Genomic DNA, 24,613 nt, shown 5'->3' with positions numbered 1-24,613 from the left:
AAAGATTGGAGGTAGCCAGGTGGACACTGGGTGGAAAGTATCTAGGCAGAGGGAACCTCAGGTACAGCGGACCTAATCTGTAACAGCCCTGGTGATCAGCAAGCAGTGCATGGAGGGAAGGGCGGAGTAGTAGATGAGGTTAGGGAAGAGCAGGGTCAGGTCATGCAGGGCTCCAAGGTCAGAGAGACAATTTTGTCTTTTACTCTGAGTGAGACTGAGTGGCATTGAAGGGCTTTCACCAGCGAAGTGTCATGCACACATTTTCCTTCAAAAGTGGTCAGTTCCCAGGGTAGAGCAGGCAGACTAGTGTTTACCAGGGCATTCCAGAGAGAGAAAAATCTTTAGAAAACTGAATGGTTTTCATGAGTTTTGTACCCTTTTGTACATATATTGGTCAGCAGAACGCTTCAAGAATAATTATAGGGACTTCCCTGGTGGTCCAGTGGTAAAGAATCTGCCTTACAATGCTGGGGATGCGGCTTCGATCCCTGGTCAGGGAACTAAGATCCCACATGCTGTGGGGTAACTAAGCCTCCGTGCCCCAACTGCTGAGCTCGTGTACCTCAACTAGAGAGCCCGCGTGCCGCAAACTATAGAGCCCACGCATCCTGGAGCCCATGCACCACAACTAGAGAAGAGAAAACCCGCATGCCACGACTAGAGAGAAGCCTGTGTGCTGCAACGAAAGGTCCCACATGCCTCAAGGAAGGTCCCGCATGCCGCAACTAAGACCCGATGCAGCCAAAAAAATAAATTATTTAAAAATAAATTTAAAAAAATTAAACATAATAATTATAAAAGTGGTGTTATAATAAGTCATCTGGGGGAATTCCCTGGCAGTCCAGTAGTTAGGACTTGGCACTTTCACTGCTGAGGGTGCGGGTTCAATCCCTGGTCAGGGAACTAAGATCCCGCAAGCCATGCAGTGTGGAAAAAAAAAAAAAAAAAAAAAAAAGTCGTCTCAGTAATTTACACAGAAAATGAGGTTATGGTATTAGAAGCTATAGCCCTAAGGTTTCAACTAAAATATGATGTTTATACTTTCAATGGATAATTAATGAGAGGGGTAAAGATTTTAAAAAGTAATAGTTCAGGATAACCACTCTCATTGACAAAAGGGCAAAATTATTATTCATCTTTTTTACTATGAGATTTTGCTACAAATGACAAGTTTTACATAATATAAGAAAAAAGATGCTGTATTAAATGTCAAAGAAAGTAGCAGCTGTATAATATGATGAAGTTAATATTGATTAGAAAATCTAATTATTTCTACAATTTATTTTGATCTATCCCAATACAGCTGTTTGTCAGCAGGTGAAGTTACTATTTAATTGGCATGACTGAGTAATTAGATGTATTCTCAGAGCAGCAATAAAATGAAATTCTCATGTCTCATGAATGTGGTTGAGGTTTTTGTTTCATTTTGTTTTATCCTTGGGTTTAACCAACTGAGACCAAGAAGACTTCTTGTTTTATCTGGAGATAATTTTTGATTTAAAATATTTGGTAACTGTGTAGTTATATAATTGTTTTTATCATAAGAATGATGGGAAAAATGTATGAGTTTGACAAATATTTGTGATGATTTACCTTTCTCTCATACTAAATCCTTCAGGACCTCACCATCTCCTTCCTGGGCTCCTGCAGGAGCCTTCTGATTGGTCTCTCTCACTACCTCCAGGCCTTTTCATCAGGTCAGTTTATCTTCTAGAAGAAAAATTTGATCTGCGTACCATATATTCTATATCAGGTAGTAATTCATTCATCTGTAAATAATAAAAAAACTCTATTCTGGTGGCTTAAAAAATAGGCTTTTATTTGTCTCATGCATTACAAATTCTGGGGTTACAGTAGCTCCAAATTGCTTCCAGGGTCTGTCTATCTTTCTGCTCTGCCGTCCTTATTATGTACGCTTTCACTCTGATGCCAGTTGCTGCCTGAATGCAAGATGGCTGCTGCACCTCCAGCCCTTACTTCTATAATACATTCCAGGTAGGAAGAAAGTAGAAGGATGAAGAGGACAAAAAGATGAAGAAGTCTCAGGATAACTTTGCCTCATCTTTTTCCATGAAAGGAAGCTCTTCTCAGGCACTTTTGACTAGTTGCAAGGGAAGCTGAGAAATTGGATATTTTGGCTTTTAGCCTCCATAGTAGAAGTAGTCAAAGGAGAAGGTGGATTATTATTGGCTTTTGGATAGGCAAACCTATCTTCCAAAAAAAAATCTTTTAAAATTCATTATTGTGTGAAGTCCATATCTCATTATTATAATATAGTATAATGTCATAAAATGAGTTCTTACATAACTTTGGGAATTTGTAGACAACTTATCATCATTTTTGCTAATCTACTTGTATTAGAATTCTTCAGAGAAACAGAACCAATAAGGGGTGTGTGTGTGTATGTATATATATATATAGAGAGAAAGAGATTCATTTTAAGAAACTGACTTACATGATTATGGAGGCTGGCAAGTCCAAAATCTGCAGGGTGGGCCTACAGGCTGTAGACCCAGGAAGAGACCATACTGCAGTTCAAGTCTGAAGGCCCTCTGCTAGAAGGATTTCCTCTTGCCCCAGGGGCGGGGGGTGGTAAGGTTGGGGAGGGGAGGTGGGGGAGCTGTGTCAGTCTTTTGTTCTGTTAAGGCCTTCAACTGATTGGATGAGGCCCACCCACATTATGGAGAGCAATTTGCTTTACTCAAAGTCTACTGATTTAAGTGTTAATCTCTTCCAAAAACACCCTTACAGAAACATCCAGAATAATGTTTGACCACATATCTGGGCACCATGGTGCAGCTAAGTTGACACATAAAATTAAGCACCACCAATATACCACCTACATTAACCATGCCTGAATGTCAGGAAATAACATCTGCTAAAAGGTAGAGAGCATAGGGCTCATTTAGAAATTGAAATGAGTTCAGTAAGACTAGACATTTGAGTAGGAAAAGATGGGAAAGATGGACTGGAGGAGTAAGAGGGAGACCATATCATACAGGGCACTGTAAGCCCTGATGAGGAGAGTCTGAGTGACTGAGGAGAAATGACCTTCAGGGGTGATTCCCTTACCTGACTAAGTAATGAACTCATTCTTTCCTCAATCAAGAAGGGTTTGTGGCAGGGAGATCAGCTCGGTGCTTTGTGACCACCTAGAGGGGTGGGATAGGGAGGGTGGGAGGGAGGGAGGCGCAAGAGGGAAGAGATATGGGGATATATATATATAACTGATTCACTTTGTTATAAAGCAGAAACTAACACACCATTGTAAAGCAATTATACTCCAATAACGATGTTAATAAAAAAAGGTTTGCGGGACTTCCCTGGTGGCGCAGTGGTTAAGAATCTGCCTGCCAATGCAGGGGACACGGGTTCAAGCCCGTGGGAAGGTCCCACATGATGCAGAGCAACTAAGCCCGTGCTCCACAACTACTGAAGCCCGCGTGCCTAGAGCCCGTGCTCCACAACAAGAGAAGCCACCACAATGAGAAGCCCTCGCACTACAACAAAGAGTAGCCCCCGCTCGCCACAACTAGAGAAAGCCTGCGCGCAGCAACAAAGACCCAACGCAGCCATCCATAAATAAATAAACAAATAAATAAATGGTTTGCATCAGAGAATGATCGTCTAAAAACCCCAAACACCAAAATAACCCAAAACAAAACAGCAACAAAACTCATTTATGTTAAGAGCAATGGAGAGTAAAAGATTTTAAGTCACTTAAGACATTTTCTCATCCATTTCCTCCCTTTGTCATTCTGTCCCTTCTTTCAACCAATGTAGTCCATGTGAAGTTGACCTTGGATTGACCTAAGTTAGTTAGCATGTCCAATCCCCTTGGCCTCAGCGGATAGCTCAGGAATGAGCCAATATGACACAATATATCATTTGCTGGAGCTTCGGAGAAAGTGTCCTCTTTTGCTGGATTTGCTGGATTTGTCACCATATGATGCTCAGAAACTGCTGTAGCCGTGTTTCTATCCAGGAGGTACAACGTGGAGATAAAGCTGACACAGAGAAGACAGAACTACGAAATGGAGCTTGGTGATATATTACAATATGAGTCTTGGATCAAGCTGTAACTGAAACTAGACTACTCCTAAAATGTTGAGGCAGACAATTCCTTTTTATTTGATTTAAACCCGTACAGGCTAGGCTTTCTGTCACTTGCAACAGGAATAATCTTAACTAATATATGTAACATGATCACATTTGCATTTTATAAAGCTTGTTTGGGCCACAGGGATAAGTTACAAGGAGCAAGACAGGGAGAACTGTTAAGAGTTGACTAGTAATTTAGTTGAGAAATGACATTGGTTGGTGCCAGAGTGGGGGCAATTGGAGCAGAGAGAAGTGATGGATTGAAGAGAGGCAGGGTACTATATAGAGGATTTGGATGTGGGGAGAAAAGTTAAAAATGACTTGTAGGTTTTCTGACTTGAGCAACTGGATTGGTGGCACCATTCACTGAGATAAGGAACCCAGATTGAATAGGGCTTGCCTATAAAATGTCTATGTGAGATGACGAATGGGATACTGGATGTGAAATTCAACAGATGGAACTAGGCTGTTACAGATTTAGGAGTCACTAGCATATACAGAGTAAATGAAGTTATTTAGTGAGAAAGACAAAATACCAATATCTAAGAAACAGGCAAAGGAGATGAAGGAAGAAGGGGAGAGTGATGAACACGCAGCACCACAGGATCTAAAAAAGAAAAAAATTAGGCTTTAGGAAGGCCCAAGCGGCCTGCAGTGGTAAATACTGCAGGTATTTTACTAGAGGTAAAGCCAGATGGAACTGAGACGTTTCCTTTAAACCTAAGAACATGGAGGTCATTAGAGAACTTAGAACAATAATGGGTATGGAATCCAGACTATAGCGGGTTGAGGGTAAGTGAGGAGTGTGTGTTTGTGTGTGAGAAAGTGAAATCATCAAATGAGGAAAACTTTTTCAAGTTATTCCATTTCGCAGTAAATTTCTCAAAAATCTAGAGCTAGGTCATCAGTCCCCTTTAGTTGCTAATACTGACATATTTGGCGCTCGTACCCAGTCTCATGTCTTTTTGGTTGTTCCTAGTTTGGAGGAATTATAAACCATGCTGCAATAAACATTATTTTACATATCAAAAAAAAAAAAAAAGGTACAGATAGGTTAGCACGAAACCATTATCCTTACTCCAGTCCTTGAGGTCCTATGTTACTTCTCTGGCCTAATACCTGCTACTCCATCCCTTGGTTATTCCATCCAGCCACAGCAGACCTTTGGTATTCATCAAATATAAGACACCCTCCTGTTATAGAGCCTTTGCACTGGCTATTCCTTGTGCCTGGGATGTTCCTCCCTAAGATCTTCACAAGGCTCTCTCCCTCTCTTCTTCTAAGTCTGCTTCTATGTCCCCTCCATGAGACCCACCTGACCACACTGTTTAAAATTCCAATTTGCTTCCCTAAAACTCTCATTCCAACCTCTACCCTGCCTTACTTCTTTTCTTCATACAATTGCCATGTATAAGTTTTACAATATATTTCATTATGTTTATGATTTAGTTATTGTCTCTCCCCTATCTAGGAGAGTCCTAGAAGGCAGGGATCTTTGGTTCATTTGTTCACTGATATATCCTAAGCGCCTGAATATCTTAGGACAGTGCCTGGCACATATTAGGAGTTCAATGAATATTTGTTAAAGGAAAAAATGAAGGATGGAGGGAGGCCAGGAGGGAGAGAGAAAAAAATGGAAGGAAGGAATTTTGCCCTGAAGAGGAAGAGATAATAGGGTTGTAGATAGAATCAGGGAAAGGATTTTCTAAGATGGGAGAGATTTGAAAGTATCTGACTGTTGAGAAAGGGATCCAGTAGAGGCTGAAGATATAAGAGAATAGGCTAAACCAAGTCCCTGAGAATGTGAGAAGACATGGGATCCAGAGTACAGGTGGTGGGATTAGCACTGGACAAGTCCAAGGCTGCAAAGAGTGGATTTAAACCCTGGTGAAAATTTTATCAAGTCCCCCACACGAGTGGACAGGCACAATTTTCACATGGAATTTGTTTTGCTATGCAATAGTTGGCTCTTGAGGTCCTGGCCTCCTTCTGGATCTGCTTAACCACCAATCCTCCCCACTGTCCCCAGGCCCTGGGGGCAATAAAGAAAGGATGGATGCTGATGTAGATGTCATAGACTCACTTATTGGTAGAATCCCAGCTGGGAGTGCTGGTCTGGTGGTTCCTACTTTTTCATTTTTTAAAATTTTGCTTTTCACAGAAGCAAGAGATTAGGTCATTTAATAGTACTGGCAGTGGTGGGCTTTGAGGTGTTAGGAGAATGGAGAAGGCTGGATATTTTTACTATGGAGAATGGAAGAATATTAGGAATTGCTGTTGTGGTAAAATGTAGAGAAAGCTCACTAGGGGAACACAGAAGAATTAAGTCAAGTTAAGGTCAGTGACGTGCATTCATGGTTGTTAGAACCTGCCCAATTATGCATTTTGCTACAGCAGCGCTCAGCAGCCCAGCTGCAAGCATGGAGCTTCAACCCCAGGGATGAGTTGTTTATTTATTTATTTATTTATTTATTTATTTATTTATTTTGACCAGGTAGGTGAGCTAGAACAATGAGCAAGTTATTCAAGGCAGCAAAAGTATCTTGGCTGAAGTTATGGATGATGAAATCTAACCTGGATATGGAAGGGAGTGAAGATACAAAGAGACTGATAGAAAGTTCTACAGACTACACCAATGATTTTCAAACTCTAGTGGGAATAAGAATCACCTGGAAAGGGCCAGATTCTGAAATTATTATTCAGTAAGTCTGGGGTGAAGACCAAAATCTATTTTCAACAAAGATCCTAGTTGATTCTGATGTAAGAGGGCCATGGACCAATTTTTGAGAAATAGCGGATAGAGAATAGATTTGAAATGATAGTTTAAAGTAATATTTTGAGAGGAGCTGAGTGAGAGAGAGAAAGAGAGAGAGACAGAGAGAGAGAGAGATGGAAAGAGAGGGAAATATTGGCCAAGGGGAAACTTAGTGTAAGAATAGCTGGTTACAGTGTGAAATGACTAACTTATTATCTCAAAGATGGAACAGCCTGAAATGATGAAAGGTTCAGGGTATGCCCAAGGGAGTGGGTGGCTGAAGTGGAGAGTGGAGTAGAGGTGAATATCACCAGAGGTGAGGAGGTCAAAATACCAAAAGCCTAGGTAATCCATGGGGACCTTGAAGCCATCCCAGATGATGGCAGTACTTGCAACAGAGAGGCAAAACTATGAGCAAAGTTCAAAGCCGTTAGTAAGTGAAGGGGAGAGAACTACAGGTGGGTAGAGACAAAGCAAAGATACAGAGTTGAGGGGGATGTAACTGGTTAAGGGTTTTCACGCAATGGCAGAGAAGTGAAACTGGCCAAGAGTAGCTGAGTGCTTATCGTTTGCCAGGCTTTACATACATCAGTCCATTTCATCCTCACAAACAACTCACAAGCTTCATATAAAGTAGGTGCTATTTTTATTCCCCTTTTATGAGGAAACTGAAGCGCAGAGAGGTTAAGCATCAACCAGCATCTCACAGTTCTTACCACTGCACTATACTGATTCATAAAATGGTCTAAAAGGTGTTTTAATGCATTTCAGCTGAAAAAAAAATCAGATCTCCTGAATATTGTCAGGAGTGGGATTAACAATGGAAATAGTCCTTTAAATTTCATTTGTACTGAAATTTTTTTTTCAATACCCAGCAAGTAGCAGTACTAAATAATTCCATACTAGGTCATTTAATAGAAACAATGCAGTTTGCATGTATCAAAACTTCAGTCTACTCCATGCCTTGATGATTTCTTCAGCAGCATCCAGTGTACTGTCTTTCTGGAAATTAATGAAATAATCATCATTACATATCAAAATAAATTCAAGGTGAAATTAAGATTTAAGTACAAAAAATATACCAAAATCAGTCCATCCGTAACAGTCATGTAGTGATTTGGGAACCTAGTGCTTCTCAACCCCTGATAACTTGAGCTGGGCCCAGATGGGCTCCAGCCAGTCCTTGGCCTCTGCAGCTAAGACAGAGCCCAAGAGCATTCATGGGGTGGGGGTAGGGGCGGGGGACACCTTGAGTTGTGTCACTGGAAGCTCTGCCCCATACTAAGCCACTTAATCTCAGCAGGAACACAGAGCAGGAACACACAGCAACATCCCTTGCCTTGGTGGCCAAATACACAAGTCCCGAGCTCTTTAAGGAGCCCAGTAGCAAATCAAACAAACCAATTATTTATAATTCTATATCCCATTGCTGTCAGGCTAGAAAAGTGAATGAACCTCACAAGAATTAAATGTTAGGGGAGCTAGAGGAGCATCACGGCAATCACTACGTCATACTGTTTTGTGATGCTGGCTGCCAATTCAGGGCACTTTATTACTACTTTCCTGACACCAAAGAAATCTACAAATTAACCAGTATAGGGCCAAAGAGCATCACCAAAAAAAAAAAAAAAAAAAGATTGACAAACTGTATATACAGCTCAGACTGAAAACAGTTTAACCTGATCCCAGCCAAAACCATGTCCTCACTCATAACCACTTGTGGCAGCCCAAGTGGCCTGCAGCACCAAAGACGCAGACTCCTAAGTAACACTGATGCAGGAGGAGAGTCTGAAGGATGTGCTGATGGGATCCATATTCACTGTTTCGTCCATTTGGGTAGGAAGTATACAAAATCACAGACCTCTTTCAAAGAGGCTTCTAGACAACAGAAGAAAATCCCTCCCTTAGCTCCCAACACACAGGGGATGCCAGGCGGAGCAAGAATGGAGGAATAAATTAATACACAATTACAGAAAAAAGTCAAAGAGTACAGAAGAGTTTACATTGAAAAATAATCGTCTGCTTCTTCCCTCCCCACCCCTTCCTACTCCCACCATCCCCCAGCACAACAATTTATGGCAATTTCTGGTTTTAGTTCTAGTGGTTGTCACAAAATCTAAATAATGTGTGTTTCTAATTTTTTATTTATCAGCTTCTGACAATGTTCACCATTCTCTGCTCTGAATGAGGAAAAATTGGTTCATTCACACTATTCTGTCCCCTCCCATCTAAGTCTCACAGTTATAAGCCCCTATAACTCCCACACTGTTTGAGGGTCAACTGTATTGATAAAATTCATTTGTTTTTTGAATAGGTAATATCTACATATGGTAAAACATTAAATTGATGGATAAACTTCTCTTCCGCTTTCTCTACTTCTCCTTTTCCTTTCTGTTCCATCTCTGCAGAGTGATTTAGTCCAAAAGCCATTACGCGGGGCTGAGTGAAACAGGAGATCATGTATGGGGGCAGGGGGAGCCTTGGCAGCCTGGTGCAGGGTGCTGCAGCCAGAGTGGAGTGAGTAGACTTTCCAATGTTGGTGGCATGATGTGGTGGTGATGGCAGTGGTGGCACTGACCAGGAACAGGGTGTCAGAGTCGAGGGGGGTAAGTAAGCAAGGCCTCTCTGTATGGCAGGGTGGTTCCAAGCAGCTTGGATCCTGGAGGGGATGAGGCAGGTATCTACCAACGCAGACAGGCATGGAGTGTCAGAGCCCATAAGGGAAGAGGAGGGCTTCTATGCAGTGGGTGACAGTGGTGGCCTTGGAGACTTAGAGGAGGGTATCTCTACAGAAGAGCGACAGCAGCAGGTCAGCACGGGGTGCTGAAGCTCAGGTGAGGTGAGGACGGTGGCCATACAGGGGACAGGGGCAGCAGCCTGGTAGAGGTGTCAAAGCCTGAGTAGGGTAAAAGCTGCCTGCCAGGGGTGCTGGGTGGAGGGGCAGTGGCACTGACAGGAGACTGGTCACATACAGAAGTACTGATTAAAGAAGTGGTTACATGATGAGCCAGGTGTTTTACTGTCAAAGAAGGGAGGGACAAATATGGATAGGGAGAAAGCTAGAATAAACTCTGTGGTGGTTTCAATATATTTAGATAGACATAGATATAAGTAGAATAGACACAGACATAGAATGTATGTATATACATTTACATATTCCCTACATCTGTCCCCTGGGAGGGCCTGGGAATACTAATACCCCAACAGCAATGAGCACTCCTAATGCCCAGATCTTGGTTTCTTAATACCATTCTCCACTAAAAGGTGATTCCAAGTTGGGCTAGATAATGACAAAATGAACCTGGTGCATCTTGCTATGCCAGAAAGTAAGGAAATGCTCAAAAAATGATGGGGACATGTCAAAGGAAACAGAGGCCAGCTTAAAGGGGCTCCTAATGGCCAAATCTGGGGAAATTTGAGCATCAAAATAAGGAATAATAATGATAAATTATAACCCACTGAATGAAACAGGAATCCATGAGTCCTTACATATATGAATGAATAGATAAATAAATTGCTTGATGAGAGATGGAATATTTTCATAGTTTCAAAGTACCTCACCACAAAACATTCATTATTTATCAAGGGAAAAAGTGAAACTTTACAGTAGAGAAGGCTGGCAGACACCACCTCAATAAAGTAATTAAATTTAACATTACAAGCAGTAGGAAAAACTAAAATCATGCGCTGATAGGATGCAAGACAGTGAATAAAGCATCACTTCCACGGTTTCCTGCCAAAGGTGCATAATCTGAGTCTATTCACGAGTAAATGTCAAACAAATGTTGAGGGACCTTCTTCAAAATAATTGGTCAACAATTTTCAGAAGTATCAAGGTCATGAAAGTCAAGGAAAACTGAGGAACCATTCTAGCTTGAAGGAGACATGACAGCTAAATACAATGCACAATTCTGGCCTGGACTGACTGACTGATGTCTGTCTGACTGACATGATTATGGCCTGGATTTATTTATTTACTTGGTTGTTTGTTATAAAAAGGACATTATTGGGGCAATTAGTGAAACTTGAACTGGATCTGAGATTAGATAGAATGATATAGCACTGTTAAGTTCATGATTTTGATGGTTATACTGTAGAAGAATATTGTATAATGGGGAATACATAATAAGGTATTTGGGAGTGATAGAGGCATCAATAATTAAGTTAGGAACTTATATAAAATTCTTTGGAAAAACAGTTCTTCAAACTTATTTATTAAGAATATTTCAAAATATATTTTTAAAGTAACCCAGCCTCCCACCCATCTCCCTCAACCACTCAGTTCTCCTCCCCAGAGGCAACACTGGGATTTTATTACATCTCCTTCCAGGAACAGTCTAGGCACTTAAAAGCTTCCATCTCCCTCCCTCCCTTTTTCTTTTTATATAGATGATAGTATTCCTCACAAACTGGTCTGCTCCTTGCTTTTAGCTTATGCTCTATCACTCCACGGAGCTGCTTCACACTTTTATGGATGTGAATGTAACATAATTTATTCAAACAGCCTTCATTGGTGAATATTTTGTTTATAATCCTTTGATATTATAAACAGTGCTTCACTGAAAATCCTCGAACACAAGACATTCAATGTACAAGTAAATCCACAGGAAAAAATCCTATAAGCAGAACTGCTGGGTCAGAAGATATGTGCATTTATATTTGGATGATACATTTTCATACTAACCACTGCAGAGATTTTACACATTATACTCGTACTCTCAATCAATGCATGAGAGTATCTTATGAAACTTTTCAGTTGTTTTGGTTGTTTCCAAATTATCAGAAAAAATAAAATTTCACTGCAATTTTCTTTTCTCTTATTATGAGGTATAGCATCCTTTCATATATTTGACAACTACTGAGGACTTTACCCATAATCATTGTAAAGTGCTGCTGCTTTTGGTTTGTTTTGCCCTAAATTCAACCTGCTTTCTTTCAATTTCCACTTTCTTGGCACGTTTTGCCACCCTTTTATTTTTCGCTTTTCCAAGAGGTTGGATGAGGTGTGTCAGCTTTCCCTATAGGGACTTCTTGGTGTTGCCCCACTATCTTCCAATATTGAATGCTGATGCAAAGGCGGTGAGTCCACGCTGATCCTCCTCTCCTGTCTCCATGGAGGCCTTGATCATCTTGTCTAGATGCCAACGGATCATTTATAAAGTCCAACAGATTAAAACAAGGCATATCTCAGTGTTATTCTGTGACAATGTTCCCTGAGACAAGCCATTCCCTTCCCATTTTTAGATTTATTTGTTTGTTTTCAATGGAAAGCATTCTCAAACTAAAGCTATACAATTCTTTCCCAGTTCCATTGGTCTGGCTCCCCTCACCACTCCCTCCAGGAACTCTAGGTATTTCATTTGTCTTCCACGTCTGTAATTTTTCTAACATTTTAAAATTCTTTGTTCCTGGGAGTTCCCTGGTGGTCCAGTGGTTAAGACTCTGCGCTTTCACTGCCATGGCCCGGATTCAATCCCTGGTTGGGGAATTAAGATCCCACAAGCCACATGGTGCGGCCAAAAAAAAAATTCTTTGTTCCTTTCTACTTCTTTTTGCTCACTCTTCTCAATCATCAGTGTGCTTACAGAAGTATTTAGTGTTCTCTGTGCTGTTTCCAATGTCACTACAATTACCAATAGCTTTATTTTTTCCCTTCAATTTCTTACCTGAGCTCTGACAGCTGCCATTTCATCTTCCTACATTATCTTACTCTATCTTCCCTGAACTTTTAAAAATCTCTGCTGTAATTCGTTTTACATGTTTTGAATTTGAAATATCACACTTTTGGTTTGCTCTATGGAAACATTTTTTTCTTTTTTTGGTTGAATATTCTCTGTCTGATATTGTTTTTCACTGTACCTTTCTCCTTTTCCCCTTATAGTATCTTTTTAGATTCATAGCTGGTTCCTTTTAATTACTCATCTTTGATTGAATTCTCTTTGTAAGCTCCCACTGCCAGCACACCTACGTACGGCTCCTATTGTTCTGGGTAATGAGTAAGCTACCTGCTGGCTCTGTCTATGATCTGAAGACGTATTTGCAGGTTTGTATAAAGGAAGATCCAGGGAACCACTAGAAGGGAGTAGAAATTATCTCTGGCTCACAAGGTTAAATATGATTAATGTAGAGTTCAGAGAGAGGGAGTTATTTTAGACTTTCTTTCCAACTAATTTAATTGGCTCCCTCCAATTTAACGTATCCACACTGCCTCAACACAGCTTTAGCAAAACTGACAGAGGTGAAGAGCAAATCTATACAGCCCTTTCTTTCCACCTGGTTTGCACAGGTGCTAGATGACATGACTGTATGTTTCTACTCTGCCTCTTCCATGGGGCCAAATGGGTCTGGAGAAGTTCCCACTACCAGTGCATTTACTGTTCCTGCTGTTCTGGATAATGAGTAGGCTATCTGTTGGCTCTGTCTATAATTTGAAGATGTAGAAGCAGAAGCCTTTCTTCGTGTCTTCCCTCTACCATTACCTTCACTGATTTGGCAACTCTTTCTCACTTCCTGGGGGATTTGTGAATTTGTTTTCCACTCTCCTAGTTGTTTCCTTAATAATTTCCAAGAAGGGAATGGGGAAGGGCTGTGTTTACCATTCTAAAACTGGAAGTCTTATGCTACTTTTTTCTTCTGTTAGTTCTGTTTATAACTTCAAATAATAAACCTCTGTTTCTAGATCCACTGTAAGATGCGAGTGTTAATGGCCTTACCCTTTCTTCTACATTTCAGACAATTAAATGTTGACATTGTTATGCTGGTAAGATTTATATTCTATTCTGGATAAGTCTCTCATAGTTTGTCTATAGGATGGCTCTAAAAGTTGAAAACAGTGTTTACATCATTCTGTCTAGACTTATACATGAGTGTGCAGGTATAGAGAGTGCCTTAATCTTCATAAGATTGTTTTCAGTAGTGATAACATCTTATCACTAAATTGTTAAAAATAGCAATAATACACTCAGATTATTTTTAGCACAGATCTGATGGTACTGAATTCTCTTAGCTTTCATTTACCAGGGATGTACACTGTTTTCAGTTTTAAAGGATATTTTCCTGGATACAGAATTCTAGGCTGACATATTTTTTATTTCAGCACTTTAAAGGTGTCATTTCATTGTAATCTGGTCTCCGCTGTTTCTGATAAGAAGTTAGTTAACATTTGTACGTTTGCTCCCATGCATGTGAGGTGTAGTTTTTCTCTGGCTGCTTTCAAGACCTTATCATTATCTTTGGTTTTCAGCAGTTTGATTATGATGTGTCAAGACGTGATTTTTATTTGTATCCTGTGTGGCTCACTGAATTTTTAGATCTCTAAGTGGCTTTTCACCAAATATGGGGAAATTTTGGCCATTATTTCTTAAAATATTTTTTCTGCCACATTCTCTCTCTCTCTCTTTTTTTGATACTCCAGTTACATGTATATTATTACTTGACACTGACTCATAGATCTGAGACTCTCCTTATTTTTCAAAAATAATTTTTCCCTCTTTTTTCAGATTGGATGATTTCTGTGGATCTGTATTCAGGTGGACCCATTTTTTTTTCACAACCTCAATCCTCTGTGTTAAGCCCCATATATTTTTCATATCAGATATTACTTTTTTTTAGATGTTGGGGGTAGGAGTTTATTAATTAATTTATTTATTTTTGCTGTGTTGGGTCTTCGTTTCTGTGTGAGGGCTTTCTCCAGTTGCCACAAGTGGGGGCCACTCTTCATCACGGTGCGCGGGCCTCCCACTATCGCGGCCTCTCCCACTGCGGAGCACAGGCTCCAGACGTGCAGGCTCAGTAGTTGTGGCTCACGGGCCCAGCTGCTCCGCGGCACGTGGGATCCTCCCAGACCAGGGCTTGAACCCGTGTCCCCTGCACTAGCAGGCACACTCTCAACCGCTGCACCACCAAGGAAGCCCCAGATATTACTTTTTAAAATTCTTAAGGTTCCATTTGGTTCTTTTTTAAGAATTTAAAATTAATTAATCTAGTCACTCGTTATGACCATATTTTCCTTTAATTTCCTGAACACATTTATAACATCTGCTTTAAAGTCCTTGTCTGATAATTCCTACATCTGGGTCACCTTAAGATCTATTTCTATTGACTGCATAGAAGTCACATTTTTTTCATTGAGGGTCACATTTTCTTGTGTCTTCACATGTGTATTAACGTTTGGTTGCATGCTGGACATTGTAATGTTACAGGTAAGGAGTCTGATTACATTGTAATCCAGTAAGCTCAACTTCAAAAAGTGCTGAGTTTTGTTCTGGTAGATTAATTTTACGGCAGCAAGCCAAAAGTTAAAAACTGCATATGAGTACATCATGTCTAGCAACAGAAAAAAATGGTGATTTATAAATCAGAAGGAAGGACATTATAAATGTGTTTTTGAGTAGAACAGGGAACTTACTTTAATGAAGCAAAATCGCACAAATTTCTCAAACTGTAATTTGGTCTCTGCATTACAGAATGCTGAAACTGGGATGGCGGACAATTTCTGAAAAACAAATAGGAATATAAAATAGGAAAAACAGGAAAACTACTTACACTTTAAATATTAATTTTTGGAGCATAAACATTAAAAACAAATAGATACTTCTAAATATTCACAATAACTTCCAAAAGAAAAATGTTTTAAAAATCCTGCAGGGAATTCCCTAGTGGTCCAGTGGTTAGGACTCCACACTTTCACTCCGAGCGCCCGGGTTCAATCCCTAGTTAGGGAACTAAGATCCCGTAAGCCATGCAGCACAGCCAAAAATAAAATAAAATCTTCCAAATAGCTATGAGTAGAATATCATGTAACAAAACTACAGTTAACAGTTTTCAAAGCATGTCAGCAGGTTTCCTTCATAAATTATAACATATAGCACAATATTGCAAAGGCTAATAAACATTACCTTATTTTTAGTCATCCATTTTACAAATTTATAGTCATAAGGTTCGTTGCTGTTCTTCATATCAGAAAGGTCTGTATCTAAAACAACAATAAAAATTGGATGGCCTATGTATTACATCTGAGGCAATGTGTATTTAATAATCTGTCTATCAAGATTCAAAATTTTCTCTCAAAATGTTCTCATGCTGGATTCATACTGCATAGTGTGGTGGGAAGTAAGGAATTCACAGAGAAGCTTTACTGATACTCTAAGGCAGTACTCACATATACATCTGATTGATCATGCTTGCGTATATAGCTTTTAGCACTGGAAGAGAGTAGGAAAATGGAAGGACAAAGAAGAGTGTTGCCTTTCTGTTTAAAAATAATATAAGCCTTTATGATCATTATTAAGGAAATACCTAAATTTAGAGTATTTATCTGTAATAATTATGTCTCCAAATGGTAATTCATTATTAGATTGTAAGCTCCACGGGGGTATTGCAATCTACCACTATCCCCATCTCCTAGGTCAGGGTCTAGCATGTAAGTAATGGAAAGCATATTTGTAGAACGAATACGTTAATATTATTCATTATTTATGAAGGGAAAATGCCTATGTAGTTCTCCCAAGTGATATCTCTATTGTTTCGTCTTCCAAACATTATGCTTAAAAAAATTTTCTTTTAAATTTGGTGAAAAACTTCAAATATGTATTCTTATACTTATCTCTTGTTCCAATCTTGCTTTAAGGTCTAGGCAAGATATTTCTCTGGCATTCAGATTCAGCAATCTACATTTCATATTGTTTCGATTTTATTGACTTGTACTCAAGATCTTTTTGAATGCCCCAAAGCAACAAACATTGATGGCTACTGTAATCAATGAAATTTTACAATTTATTACTCAAAATAAATTGAGGCAGTTACCTTTTTTCTTTTATTCACTAAATACTACTGGGGCCCTTCAAATTAACAGTGTAAAAACCTTGACATTGAAGAAAGTTTCACCTGTATTTTTTTAAAATGACTTAATACGGTTTTCCTTAATGATTGTATTTCAGTTTTCTCCTGTGCTTTAAGAATGTAAAATTTCCATATAATAATGCTAATAATACTCTACAATTTATTACTATTTGTTAAGCATGTTACATGATTCTCTCATTTATTTGTCCTACAATTCTGAGAGAAGCAACAATCCTCATTTTACAAATGAAGAAGTTAAATACTATTTCAAGTCATATGTATGTATGTATGTTTAATTCAGCTTTGGCTCTAACAAAATGACAACTTAAAATAGAGTCTAACTGTAAATTATGTGAAAACTCCAAGTGACAAGTACACAACAGTAGCATACTCAAAGGTAACCTGGAGAAAGGAGTGATTACAGCAGTAGAAGAAAGAACAGGAGGGTACTTACTAACTGTAACTGACACAGGCTGTACTACTCATTTATTATTTTTTTAAAAAAGTTTTTATTGGGGTATAGTTGATTTACAATGTTGTATTACTTTCTGCTGTATAGCAAAGTGAATCAGTTATATGTATACATATATCCACTCTTTTTTAGGTTCTTTTCCCACATAGGTCATTACGGAATATTGAGAAGAGTTCCCTGTGCTATACAACAGGTCCTTATTAGTTATCTATTTTATATATAGTAGTGTGTATATGTCAATCCCAATTCTTCCAACTTATCCCCCCCACCTCCACGCCTGCTTTCCCCCTTGGTAACCGTAAGTTTGTTTTCTACATCTGTGACTCTATTTCTCTTTGTAAATAAGTTCATTTGTACCATTTTTTAGAATCCACATATGAGCGATATCATATATTTGTCTTTCTCTGTCTGACTTACTTCACTCAGTATGACAACTACTCGTTCTTGTAACGCTTAGAAAAGAGAAATTTATTGCCATGGTGCTCAAAGAAAAATAAGGGAATAAATACAATTCTAAAGACTTTATAGTTAGCAGAAAGTTGGAATCTACTTCTTTTGAATGCTTGAGTCAGAGATTCTCAAAAAAACTAAACAAAATATTTCTTTATTGATAGGAATTTGAACCATATTATAATAGCACTAGCTTATTTAAGTAACCTATGAGAATCAAAATAGGTTGTTGCATTCCCACTATCTCCTCCCTAATTTTGGACCTTATCTCACTAGAACTACTGTAATAATCTTCTTATTTGTAATCTTGTCTTCTAATCAAATGTTTCCCTTTTTAGTTCTAGGATGATGCTCACCGGTCAGGAAAGTTGCCTAGTATAGCAGAAAAAAGATAAGTTCACTGGTTAGGACATGCATCTCTGGATTCAGAGCCCAACTCTGCTACTTATTAGTTGATTAACTTCAGTAAATTTCTTGATTTTCTATCTCATCTTTCTCAACTATCAATGGGGATATAATAGCACCAATCTCATAGGACTTTTGTGAGAATTGTGATATTTGTAAAGCTCTTAGCATAATACCTACTAGATCATAAATGCTCAAAAAATATTAACCAGTTAGCCATTGCTATGAGTTTTAAAGAGAATTACTATGTCCATGAATTTTCTGGCTCATTTTTATTTTTAAGCTACCATCAAGTGAAAGTGTTGTTTCTTGCTTCTGTCTTTAGCAAATTGTGGGACCAACCTCTAGTATATGGAAGAATTTCTACACTCAAATCAATCTGAGAAGACGAAAGAGTAAAATAAAATGAACTTTATCTTCATATGTAGAAGGGTCTTATAGATACTAACATTTTTCTCACACAGGTGAAGGAGGACCATAAATAACACACATCTTTTTTCCCCATCATCATTAAAGTTTTTCTAGCCCAAATCCTTTCTGCTCCTATTACAACCACACTAGTTCAAGATCTAGGACCTAAACCAGTATTACATGCAAGCTGGATCAACTGAGGATAGAATGAGAAACTGTTTAAGAGCTTAATGCAAGCAGAAGTTGCATTACTGTCCTTTTGATGTTTAATGTAAAAATGTGATAAGTGCCTTTTAGTTTGGTTCTAGAAAAGACTTATTCTTATCTAAAAAGCTGTTAAGTTTACTTTTATCCAAGAATTATGTAACTAATTCCATTTTTCTATTTGCTTTTGCTGCCATGAAGTTTGGATTCAAGTTAATGCTAATTACAATACAGCTGACCCTTGAACGACACAGGTTTGAACTGCATAAATCCACTTATACACAGATTTTTTTTCAATAGTAAATATCATGGTACTATACAATCCAGAGTTGGTTAAATTCACTTATGTAGAACCTTGGATAAGGAGGGACTGCATGTACAGAGGGACCTCAGATACGGAGGGCCAACTATAAGTTATACACGGATTTTCAACTGTACAGAGTTGGCACCACTAACCCTGCATTATTCTAGGGTCAACTACCATATGAACCTAGGTGACTAAACTATTTGCTTCCCCCACTCCATGTTACATTGATATATGAATATTTCTACTTACATATTATTGCATAGAAGACTTTAAATATGAATTAATTCAAATTCTTGTTGGAAGCAGATAAAATAATTTTCTCCTAAATAGACGAAAACTGCTATTTCTTTTTATCACTGCATGAAATGAGCTGCACATTTAGGCCCAGTACAGGAAAGGTGATTTCCAAATCTTAGAATATAGAACATTATAAAGGGTTTTATATAAGAATGGAACTTGGGAGCCTGACAAATATAGCTCTCTGGCAACAGCAGAACAAGAACCTCTGGTCACCATGGCCTCTGCTTCTCTCACGACAAATGAGGAAATAACAATCACTGTTTTGTTATAAAATTGAAAGTTTCTAGCTTTATAAAATTTATAAAATTTGGTATATTTAAAAGACTTTTCAAGTTTGGTGGCATATCACTTCATTGTAATAAAACCTTAAAATATTAAAAACTGTTCAGAATGGCTGTAATTTCTATAATTTCTGTCAAAATAAATTATGCTCTTAAATTTACTATGACTAACACTAGAATTTTGGGGAAGAAAGATGTTATACATAAAACATTATCATGCTTCTAACTTTAGATTTGTGAGGCATGTCAGAATTACATATAACAGCTTCAGGTAATATAAAGGCCATTGCTTTTTGGAAACAGAACTATTTGGAATCTAGCTGTCTGACTTCAGGCAAGTTATTTAATATTTTCTAAGTCTTCACGTCCTTAAAAATGGAGCAAACAGGGCTTCCCTGGTGGCGCAGTGGTTGAGAGTCTGCCTGCCAATGCAGGGGACAGGGGTTCGTGCCCCGGTCCGGGAAGATCCCACATGCCGCAGAGCGGCTGGGCCTGTGAGCCATGGCCGCTAAGCCTGCACGTCCGGAGCCTGTGCTCCGCAACGGGAGAGGCCACAATAGTGAGAGGCCTGCATACCACAAAAAAAAAAAAAAAAAATGGAGCAAACAACGCTTTTTTTCAAAAGAGTGTCTGAAAGTGCTTGGCATGTAGTAGACCTTCAATAAATATTACTTTCCTTCTTAACTTCATTTCAGTATACTCTAAAATGACAAGTATTCCTCAATAGCATCAATGTTCTAGAAATCATATTTTTTTAAGTAAAAAGGAAACTAAAATTTTACTAAAAGGAACACAAGGAACATATATTATTTCATGTACCTGTGTTTTAAATTACATACCAGAATAAGATGACAGCAAATTCTATGCTTAATATCCAGAACAAACGACTCCAAACCATGTAACAACAGTCATATTTAAGGTTAAGAACCTAATCATCAAGATGATTGTAGATGACTGACACTGTAGAAATCCATTTTTCCATAAGTGAAATGCTGATATGGCTTTGACCCAATCTTTTCTTCATAATTCTGATATAATTTCACTCTTAAGTTTCTGTATGTTTGAAATAATAAAAACCTTTACAAACCTAGCAAAGACACATCAGCAATGATGAAGTATCCCCCATCAGGAACTATGGGTTTTAGGCCAACACTTTCAAGTAAATGTACCATCCGATTTCTTTTCACTTCTAACTCTTTTGGCAAAGAATTAAAGTAGCATTCTGGGTCATCCATGCGCTTGATGTCAATCCAAAGAGCTTGAGCCAAAGCTTCCTGTATATTAAGATTGAAAAATGTGTTAAGGAAATATGGTAATGTTATTTACTGCAGAATCTATTGGTATAATAAATAAAGATTGTTGGCAAAAAGTCATTCAGGGAATTACAGTTGAATTCCTGTGAACCTATGTGAATTTCTACAGATTAATGGAGGAATCAGTTACATGGAAATGATTAAATCTAATGTGAAGAGCTGAGAATGAACCATGAATATCCAAACTGAAACAGAGGTACAGTTGTCCCTTCGTATTCACGGGGGATTGGTTCCAGGATTCCTGCAGATACCAAAATGCATGGATGCTCAAGTATCCATAATACACTCAGCTCTCTGTATCCCTGGGTTCTGCATCTGTGAATTTCAACCAACTGTGGATCCACAGTCTTTGGTTGAATCCATGGATATAGAACCTATGGATAGGGAGGGCTGACTGTAGTGTATAAAGATGGCTTACTTGGCAATGAAAAGACATCGTTGTTTTCTATTGAGGTTAGCTTTAGAGTTACTTGCTAGATCTAAGTCTGAAAGATGACCAGAGAAATGATGAACCAGCCAGCATTTCCCCATTACCTTGCAGGACGAGGTAGCCGTAAATGCAAGTTGACCCACTGTATCATTCCTTGTAAGTGTGCACATCCCTGCTCTAATCATTCACATCCCAGGAAGGAGGTCTAAGTCCCACAGGGGTTAGAAATGAGTTTATGGGGGCATGTGGAGTTACTTCTCTACCATTCTTCAGGAAAGTCAGAAGAGAGAGGGCCAAACAAAAAAGCCTGTGTTGTTTAGATCAGGCAGGTGTCTTAGAAGGCAACAGGTCAGGAACAGATAAAGAAGTCCAAATCAGGGCATGCATAGAAAACAAGGATGTGTACAAGCAGGAGGGCAGAAATTTGGTAGGTGAACTTAGAAATACCGGTTCTCAGAGCAAACAAGGAGATCCAAACAAATAATCAAGAACCCGGGACAGTTAAGAGACAGAGGGGCAGAACAAAATTGCCAAATTTTAAGGAAATTGATCAGAACCAAGAGACAGCAAGAACTAAGGGATAAATTCATTCACTCAGTCAATATATATTGAGTACCTATGTTAAACCTGGCATTGTGATAAATACTGGGGATATAATGATAAACAAGATAAACATGGTCCTTGCCTTTATGGAGATTCCAATTGGTGTGTATTGGCAGGGACATGCGAGAGGAATGAGAAAGAAAACAAACAGATGAAAAGATCAGGATATAATCTGTTCTGCTGGAAGAACTGAGAAGTCTGGTGTTGAAGGGTAGCAAGAGAGATAGCATGGCAAGAGAAGATACTGAGATGGAGAAGGGCAAAATCACAGAGAAGACTGCATGTCGACAACATTCAACCAGAAAACAGCAATAATCATAACTCCCCAGAACTAAAAAAAAATCTTGGATAAATAAGGATCAGTTGCTTCAGCCTCAGAAACTGTGGTTCACCATTGGAATCTATGGTTTCAGTTCCCAAACATGGCTGTCTGAGGGCATGGGAAAGAAACAAGCACTTAGCTGAAATGGAGAATAAGATAGTTCAGAAAAACATGTTCTAGGTTCTTAGATGAATCTTTCTTTTCCTCAGTAACTTATTATTCCCTATAGTAAGAGATATTGCCTAGAAAATTCAAAGCCCAGGAGACATAAACATCTGTCCTCACCATAAAATTATACTGGACACCTCTCGTTGTCTCACACCCCACATGTGATCCACTGGCCAAAACTGTCAGCTCTACCTTCAAAGTATATGCAGAACCCAATCACTACCTACCAATCCTACCATCCCCATATGGGTTCAGTCCATTGCTGTCTCTCTCCTGGATCATTTCAATAGTCTGCTAATTCAACAAAGCGGCTAGAGTCCCTTTGATAACACAAGTTAGATCATGTCACTCCTGTGCTCAAAACTCTCCAGTGGTTTCCTATCGCACCCAGGCTTTACGGTGACAAACACATCCCTACTCGATCTGGCTCCCAGCTACCGCTCTGATTTATTCCCTCCTATTCTTCTCCCTTGATCATCCCGTCCCAGCCTTTGTGCTTTTCACTGGTAGAAACTGCCTGCCCTAGGGCCTTGTACTGGTTTTCTCAGTCTGTAAGGCTCTTCTCTAGTTAATCATGTGACTACTTAACCTCCTTCAGTTCTCAGCTCAAATGTCACCTTCTCAGTGAGGCTTTCAAAGACTACTCCTTTTAACATTGTGTATTTTCCCCATTAGGACTTTATATTCTTCATCTGTATTTTATTTTTCTCCATTGCTTCTATCAACATCCGACATATTATGTTATTAGGACATTTACTTGTTTTTGATCTGCACTCCCCCACAAGGCTGTCAGCTCCAGAAGGGCAGGAATTTTTGACTGCTGTATCTCTAATGCTCAGTAAATATTTACTGAATAGGTGAATGGATCTATTTTGAGAGGATGAAATGAGTTTAAAATATAATAAAACCAATGTCCGACTAGGCTTTATCATCATATATCACTTTAGAGAGTCACTGGAAAAAGAATTTTAAATTAGGAATTTTTTTCTCCTTCAGTAGGTATTTTTGACGGGAGGCAAAAAAGTTTATTGTAGCCAACATATTTTACTATTTTGACCTTTTAACTGCCTTCCAAAAAAATAAATTTTTTCTCAATGTTCTGATTATTCACAAAGTAATAGTACACAGATCCCTGTTTTACAGATATTAAAAAAATAGAAAATATAAAAAGTCTTGCAACCCACCCCTGACCCTATCTACTAATTTCATCTATTCCCCCCTTACCCCTACAAATAGCCACGTTTACTAGTTTCTTACGGATTCTTCCAGAGATCCTTTAAGAAAATAGAAGCAAATCGTTTCCCCCTTTCTTATACAGAATATAGCATAAATATATACTGCTCTGTATCTTGCTTTTTTTACTTTATAATATAACCTGGAAATCTGTCCATGTCAGTAATTATAGAGCTTCCTCATTCGTTTTTTTTTCTTTCTTTCTTTCCCTTTCCTTTCTTTTCTTTTCACTTTTAAACAGCCATGGTGATACAGTAATGGTCCCCAAAGATGTCCATGTCTTAAAATACAGAATCTGTAAATATGTCACCTTGCATGGTAAAATTAACTTTGCAAATGTGATTTAAGTTAAGATCTTGAGATGGAGAGGTTATCTTGGATTATCTGTGGGCCTAATGTAATCACAAGCATCCTTATAAGGGAAAGAAGGTGGCAAGAGAGTTAGTGTCCCAGAGGGACATGTATTGACAGAGGCAGAGGTTGCAGTGATGTAGCCACAAGCCAAGGGAATGTGAGCAGCCCCAAGAAGCTGCAAAAGACAAGGAGCAGATTCTCCCTTAGAGCCTCTAGAGGGAATGCAGCAAGGCCAACACCTTGCTTTTAGCCCCATAAGACCCTTTTGGACTTCTGACCTCCAGAACTATAAGATAAAAAATTTGTGTGGTTTTAAGCCACTAAGTTTGTGGTAATTTGGCACTAAGAAATAGGAAACTAATACAGTCATATAACATTTAAACGTTTAGACAGACCATAGTTTATTTAACCAATTGTCTATAGATGGACTATCCCCTATCTTCCTCAATGAATGGTCATATACATAGAGCTTAAGTGTGCAGATAATAGCTAAAAGGTAAATTCCCAGAGGATACATTGCTGCTTCACAGAGCACATATATCTCTAATTTTGCTTGGGGCTGTCACTGTCCTCCAGAGAGTTTGCAGTACTTTGAAATCCCACCAGCAATGTATGAGTGTTTAAAGTTTAAACTTCATGTATTAAAAACAAAACTATTCTTGAT

The 24,613-nt window shown here is 38.7% G+C and overlaps 1 protein-coding gene across 4 annotated transcripts in view; it reads right to left on the bottom strand.

The window, feature by feature from the left end:
* Positions 1 to 1,798: 1,798 nt before the first annotated feature.
* The window catches only part of KYAT3 (kynurenine aminotransferase 3), a 59,889-nt gene continuing 37,074 nt past the window's right edge, over positions 1,799 to 24,613 (bottom strand). For 3 of the 4 annotated variants that reach the window (XM_089919914.1, XM_022553328.3, XM_089919915.1), the window contains 4 exons: positions 20,614 to 20,800; positions 15,754 to 15,830; positions 15,264 to 15,350; positions 1,799 to 7,858 (listed from right to left, as the gene is read on the bottom strand). In XM_089919914.1, coding sequence (XP_089776040.1) covers positions 7,796 to 7,858; positions 15,264 to 15,350; positions 15,754 to 15,830; positions 20,614 to 20,800 — 414 coding nt within the window. In that variant the 3' untranslated portion in view covers positions 1,799 to 7,795. The remainder of the gene's footprint in view (positions 7,859 to 15,263; positions 15,351 to 15,753; positions 15,831 to 20,613; positions 20,801 to 24,613) is intronic. The other variant, XR_016394786.1, reaches the window with a different exon arrangement.

The sequence above is a fragment of the Delphinapterus leucas genome, chromosome 1 (genome assembly GCF_059928025.1).
Source record: "Delphinapterus leucas isolate spDelLeu-1000000601 "Yukka" chromosome 1, BTC_Dleu_Yukka2, whole genome shotgun sequence".
NCBI classification, from domain to species: domain Eukaryota; kingdom Metazoa; phylum Chordata; class Mammalia; order Artiodactyla; family Monodontidae; genus Delphinapterus; species Delphinapterus leucas.
Note: the sequence above shows the minus strand (reverse complement) of the source record. Positions and strands in the feature narration are given on the sequence as shown.